This window comes from Sesamum indicum, linkage group LG6 (assembly GCF_000512975.1).
Source record: "Sesamum indicum cultivar Zhongzhi No. 13 linkage group LG6, S_indicum_v1.0, whole genome shotgun sequence".
Classification (NCBI taxonomy): domain Eukaryota; kingdom Viridiplantae; phylum Streptophyta; class Magnoliopsida; order Lamiales; family Pedaliaceae; genus Sesamum; species Sesamum indicum.
Window position 1 is genome coordinate 23331325 of NC_026150.1, and position 6868 is coordinate 23338192.

Here is a 6868-nt window from a genome sequence, read left to right on the forward strand (position 1 = left end):
TAAACCAAAATTCAATTTGGGTGTAAATATAGTCGCAAACTTTATTTGGGAAAAAATATAATTTTTTATTTTTAAACAAGATTTAAGTGTAGTTAAACCTACAGTGTGATGATATCTTGCATTTGATAAAAAATTGCATCATCGTTCCTTTAGACACGATTTAGAGGGACATATCTGATAAAAGAACTTAAAAAAGAAGAAGAAAAAAATAAGTCAGATAATTTTGTATTAAAAATCAGAAATACATCATAACATTACAAAATATAACTCAAAATGATAAATTTAAGAATTTAAAATATTCTAAATTGTAAGATCATCCAAAGAATGTACAATAAATTTATTGTTGTTGATTTAAATCTTTCAACTCCAAACCCATCGATTTAAAAGCGATGTCCGCATTTCTTGGCCTGGGAATGTGTCAAGTTATTTGTCTTCCATATGCTCATGTTCGAAATTGTATAATCAATATAAGTTTGTGCAAGGAACAGTTATGGGTACAAGTGAAGCTTACAACTCTATGATCCCAAGTCACTTTCGGGGTATCCGCCAAAATTTAGTCTTGAGGTTTGTTCATTAGCATTTGAACCCAGGACATGAGATTGTACTCCCCAAAATACGCACGATAAACTAATCACATGACCAATACAACACAAAATATAAGTATGATAAAACCCAAGCAAGACCATCATGCACTGCGAATAATTCTTTGTATGAAAGCTGGAGTCGACGTGCCTGGAGATGTCAACATGCAAGAAATGAGACCTGCATTACCAACTAGTTTCTAATAATATCAGAAAGCTGATAATTTTCAAGTCTCAGTTTCATCCTCGAGCCTGTATTTCAGAGAATAGTTAAAAGGATACTACGACTCACTACAAACCTCTAACCTCAAACAGAAAACATGGAGTCATGGAATTGCACGGTTCAAATGAAAACAGTGAGAGAATTGATGAATATTCAGGTTTCGCTGCTGAGTTACTAATGCACCATGAACTGAAAGTAATAAAGAAAATTCTACCTACAAGCCTTTCAGTTCAAAGAAAATTCTACCTACAAGCCACCAAACATGCCGATGAAAGCTGCCAACACAACCTCAGGTTTATCTAAACAGGCATCATAGAGAGATTTACCAACATAAGCCACCAGGTCTAAGGAAATATCACCGAATGAAACAAGGCAACCATCATAGTATCTGGAAATGAACAAAAATCAAGGTAAAAAATATTATCACTTGTCACATTCGACGGGAGCATGCATCTGCCAAAGAAATATTGCCATTATCCACCCATATTCACATTACTTTAATGGGGACTGCCACAAGGAAAACAAAGAAAACAGAAAAAGCAGCCCAAGCCAACCTGTACAGGGGAACTGAGCAAAGTGAACTGTGCCGATCTACAAGTTTTAAGTGGCCACAAACTCGATCTCTTGTAACCAATCACTTCAAGGACCATTGACGATGATACCTCTTCTTTTGCTCAATGAACGTGTCATGCATCAATTCTGTTGACACTTCAAGAAATTTAAATCTAATGCACTGGCCATAAACATTACAGCACCAGCAACCAGAGAAGCTTCTTCCAGAAATTGTTCTCCTGTCTTTTCTGCTGGAGAAAGATGACGCCAAGAGTTCAATGAGAAGTCATTTCCTTTGTCAAGTCCAAATCGGATCATCAGAGTTGTCCGATTCACTGCATATATCTGTCCTTCAGGAACAGCCTCACTTAGATGGTCCTTAGTAATGCACATGAAAAACGAGTTCTCAACTTCTTCCACCTCCATTTGTACTACGTTCCCCCAAAGAATCTCGACTAATAAGTTCAATGCAAACTTCACCCAGGCCTAAGGCTAACGAGCAAGGATGAGATAAGAATAAGAGAAAAAAAAAAACAAAAAAAGAAGAAGAAGAAAATTACATCATTTCCATTCTCTAGTACCTAAACCTAACAATCCATATAAGCAAAGATATCATTAGCAAATCAGGGTGCTCCCCATTCAGAGAAGTAGGCAAATTCAAACAAAAGAAGAAACATAAGCAATTTTCCTTGGGGAACTATCTGCTTCCTCATCAGATGAGACTGGAGAATCAGTGGCTTCAGCTAGAGACTCGAGCATTGCTACCACTTCGGATGAGTCGTCTAAATAGTACTTAGCTTTGCTTGGTTTTTGCCCAACAGTGCAAGCGAACACCTCGGTGTTGTAAGAAAGAATGCGTCTAGACACTGCAGTACCAATTAGTTCAAACATATCCTCATCAGATCTGTCATCACCAATGCAGAGCACAAAGTCAGCCTGTTTCCCAGTCTCTGTCATGGATGTGAAAACCTTCTCTGCGACTATGCCTTTGCTAACACCCTGCATCAATAAGAATTTACGTCCTTAGCCTCATGTTCAGATTGTTAGAGAAAAATATATATGCAACAATATAAAACAGTAAACACATAATATTTAAGTCCATGAGTTTTACTTCACTACAGAAAATTAATTTTATAACTTAAGAGTGGAATAATAGTTATGAGAAAACGAAGAATCTGATTCTGAAAAGCTAGAAAAGCAATGGAAGAGTATGCAGGGCCCTAAATACACATGCCTGAGGCTTGACTTCTACAATAAACTGCCCGCTCTTCACAGCAACAGGTTCATTTGCTAAAACACTCTCTAAATGATCCAACATTTCCTTCGCTTGAGAAAAACCAAATCCAGGGTCTGCATCATGGTAATGCCAAACTAAAGCACTTTCCTTTCTCTCAATTCCAGAACCATCAGTGGCCTCGGTATATGATTTCATTACTGGTTCTGCCATCTGCATCCAACCAAATTCAGAACCCTGGCCATATGTTTCCCATTCTTCATGTTGTGGCCACCTGAAAAATTCCACATCCATATGCAAATTATTCAGATAGAACCAAGAGAGAAAGAAACTGAAGAAATGGCACCAAACAGTTCCCACTAAAAGATCATGAGATAATTCACCTATTTTACCTATCCTTGCACACAATTATCACAGAATGCGGACCAAAGTAAGAAGAGAGAGAGAAAAAGAGAAGGAAGTGGACTCCAATAAACTGGGAGAACATTGCAACACTACTAAAACAGACACAGCAAAAACAATCACCCAGCAGAAAGATTAGTAATCATGATTGCCCAATAAATGAAATAAACTTGTATTACATAGCATAACATCTGCCGAAATCTTAGAAGTTGTATTAAAAGATAGAGAAAACTAATGCACGGCATGGAAAAATACGCAGAGAACATCACAAGCTGCTAGGCACAAATATCTCCACACTAATTTGCACTCTCTTTCATGCTGCCTCAACAGGGAAGTAACCCCATACAAGCTGCTTTGCCGCCATACCCTCCATGTGAAACTGTGTCTTAAGTAGTCTTCTTGTTCTTTCAACAAATTCACTATAAGGCATGTTCAACCTATATTTTGATCAAACTTCTTGCATTCTAGCTAAATAAATATTATATCAACTAACACTGAAACAAAGATCATCCTATTCAACCTTCTTACGAGGAAACAATGCCAGCCATCAGGAAAAAAGGTGATAGAAAATTCTACAGAAGCCCTAGGAAGTTTTAACTAATTGGGACTTGGAAAACAAAAATATTGAATCTTAAGATCCACAGCTACTTAGTGGATAACACATCAGCAAAACCAGAAAAAGCTTAACAGTAAGACATAGAACTGCAAGTTTCAGAAACCAGACGAAAACACATAGCTCCCCTGCAACCAATTGAAACCACTAAAAGCCACACTTGGTTTGATTCTTACGGTATTTTAAATTTATGGAGAAATTTCAGTCAGCTTTTTCTTCAACAAGTTTTGATATAAATACAATGTCCATAGGAGCAAGGACCATTATAATTATCAATATTTTTTTTAGGAAAAAAAAAAACTAATGAAGCAGACAATCGAGGTACATACCTTAAGAAGTAACCATGTTCCGCAGCAAGTCCCAGTTTCTTGCAGGGAAGAAACCACCTGCTTAAGCTATCCCTCCCTCTTCCACTGACCATAAAAACTAAATTTTTGGGATCTGCACAGAGACGGTTCAAGAGAGAGAGAACTTGGGCACTCGGAGTCTTAATAATTAAATTTTGAGGCATCAATGTCCCATCATAGTCCAACAGTATAGCCCTGCTTTTGGCCCTTGAGTACGCAGCCACAATATCATCTATGGACAGCTTTCTAAAATTAGGATCAAGTGCCACAACCCGGAACCCAAAGCCAAGACCAATTCCCCAACATCTTTTCCTGAAATGATCGGCACAAGTCCTTTCCATATCTTGTAAGAAACTTCTAGACCAAAAAGCTACATCATGGGTACTAACATAACGGTAGTGCTTCTCATGTCGCAACTCCTTCTCTGTGTCGGCCATTGATATGGACTCATTCATTGCCTCAGCAGTTGCTTCAACATTCCATGGGTTTACACGAATAGCACCACTTAGGGATGGAGAGCACCCAATGAATTCAGACACCACTAGCATGCTCTTCTTAGGTCCGCTCCACTCTGACCCGGCTTCTGCACCAGATATTCCTTGTCTGCAGACAATGTACTCATAAGGAGTCAAGTTCATTCCATCCCTCACTGCTGTCACTACAACGCATTCAGCAATGCTGTAATAAGCCATTCTTTCACTGATTGATACAGGACGGTGAATAAAAACTATAGGTTCATATCCAGGCCTCCCAAGTTCCTTGTTGATTCTCTTGCAGCTCTCTTCTATTTCATTTTGTATCTCCTCCAAATCTATTCCTTTGCCTCTAGAAGGATTTGCAATCTGCACCAGCACAGCCCTTCCTTGCCAATTTGGATGCTGCTTGAGCATCTGCTCCATAGCCAAAAGCTTTAGGTTGATACCTTTGAATATGTCCATATCATCAACTCCAAGCAACACTGTCTTACCTTCAAATTGCCGCCTCAGCTCCTCAACCTTCAAGTCTTTATCTGCTTGTCTAATCACCGACTCGATGTGGCCCATATGTATCCCAACTGGCATAATCTTTATTCCCACTGTCCTTCCATAATAATCCAACCCTATGTATCCTCGTTTTGACTGATATTCCAGACCCAACATCCGACTGCAGCAGGAGAGGAAATGCCGAGCGTAATCAAAAGTGTGAAAACCAATGAGGTCAGAGTTGAGTAGGGCCTTGAGGATTTCTTCTCTAACAGGAAGTGATCTATATATCTCAGATGACGGAAATGGACTGTGAAGAAAGAAACCCATTCTTAAGCGCACAAAGCGCCTCCTCAAAAACGTGGGCAAGACCATCAAATGATAATCATGTATCCAGACAAAATCATCCTCAGGATTAAGTACCTCAATCACTTTCTGCGAGAACAACTTATTGGCAGACACATATGCTTCCCACATTGACCGATCAAATCTACCCCCATGATCAGCTGAAAATGGTAACATGTAATGGAAAAGTGGCCATAACTGCTTCTTGCAAAATCCATGATAATACTTTGCCAAAAGATTAGGGGGCAGAAAGGCAGGGACACATTTGAATTTCTCCAAAAGATAATTGGCCACATCATCCTGTTCAATTGGGTCGACATCAACCGGTAACGACCCAACATAAAGTACCTCCATGTCCTCTGGAAATCCATCCTTCACCCGCAAGATCAATGAATCCTCATTCCAACTAAAACTCCACCCTTTATTGTCTGGCCTTCGTTTTGCTTTCAAGGGCAAAAGGTTTGAGACAATGATCATTCGATCACCAGCAACTGAAGAGGGGTTTTCAGATGTAACACTATTAGCTTGCTCATCATCTAGTTCAACAATATTCCCTGGGACTGTCATTACCCTGGGGAATCGCTTCCGCTCCTTCTCCCTACCCATTACTGGGAAATTCCCAGACGCTAGCTCCAAAAGATTGGTATAAGATCTTGACATCATCTTTGCAAATTTTTCTTTATCTCTCTCCTCAAAAAATAAAGTAAATATATCCCTCAAGTCTCACGGCCCCAAATCCCAATTCCTTCTCTTCAAATAAGACTTTCGAATTACCTACGTTAAAGAAAAACCATTTATTCATATAAAACAACCATAAACGAAGACCCAAATCCCATATATCAAACAAATAACAGATATCCCTCTTTTGAATCAAAGGACGCGAAAATCCGTGAAAACAAGCAAACCAAAATCAAATTAATCAAACAGAAATTAATGCACATAAACCCCACAAGGAACTCATCTAAACCAAGCCCAGAGAACTAATTTTCAAAAATGAAACAAAAATGAATTCCACAGAAACCCTAGAGCAAATCTCAATCTCACGCGCGTACCAAAGGCGAAACCAGAAATTGAGGATTGAAGCTGACCTCTGCGATTGAATTTAGCAAAAAATTCGTGTCTTTGAGAAAACCAGTCAAACTTCAGCTAAGAATTGAGGATGGGATTCTAGGGTTTGACGCCCCCCCAAAAAAAATTGATTAATCTAGGGTTTGATATAGGTAATTTTTGTGTATGAGTATATAAAATGAAATCGACGATCGCCTACAAGAAGTCATGGATATGAATATTCAACAGAATAAATAATTTAACATTTTTATTAGGTAAATTTGGATAAAATATTATTTGTCTGGGAAACAAAACGTGCCAACAAATAAAAGAATCACTAACAGAATCCCAACCACCCCCCCCCCCCCCCCACCTCGTTCCCCCCCCGCAATCCAATTATTAAAAAGGACAATAATTTGAAGAAATTCTTGATAAATAAAAAGTAAAAGATTCTTGAATTTTTGAATTTATTTTTATACCATTTTGATGGTTATTTATATATATTGCTTTTTTAACAGTAACGTATAAATGGCAGTTGCGTCGTATAAACAGGTGACGATGC

At 38.5% G+C, this 6868-nt stretch overlaps 1 protein-coding gene across 3 annotated transcripts; it reads right to left on the reverse strand.

Moving 5' to 3' along the window:
- Window positions 1187–6536, reverse strand: LOC105165611 (probable alpha,alpha-trehalose-phosphate synthase [UDP-forming] 7). Of its 3 annotated transcripts, none has more exons than XM_011084676.2 (4): window positions 6348–6536; window positions 3935–6033; window positions 2591–2864; window positions 1187–2355 (listed from the first exon to the last, which is right to left on the reverse strand). In XM_011084676.2, the coding sequence occupies exons 2-4, from the start codon at window positions 5920–5922 to the stop codon at window positions 2014–2016; spliced, it is 2604 nt and encodes an 867-aa protein (XP_011082978.1). In that variant the 5' UTR covers window positions 5923–6033; window positions 6348–6536; the 3' UTR covers window positions 1187–2013. The 3 variants fall into 3 exon arrangements, with proteins under 3 accessions (XP_011082978.1, XP_011082980.1, XP_020550607.1); XM_011084678.2 differs by having other exon boundaries at window positions 6312–6536; XM_020694948.1 differs by lacking the exon at window positions 6348–6536 and having other exon boundaries at window positions 3935–6305.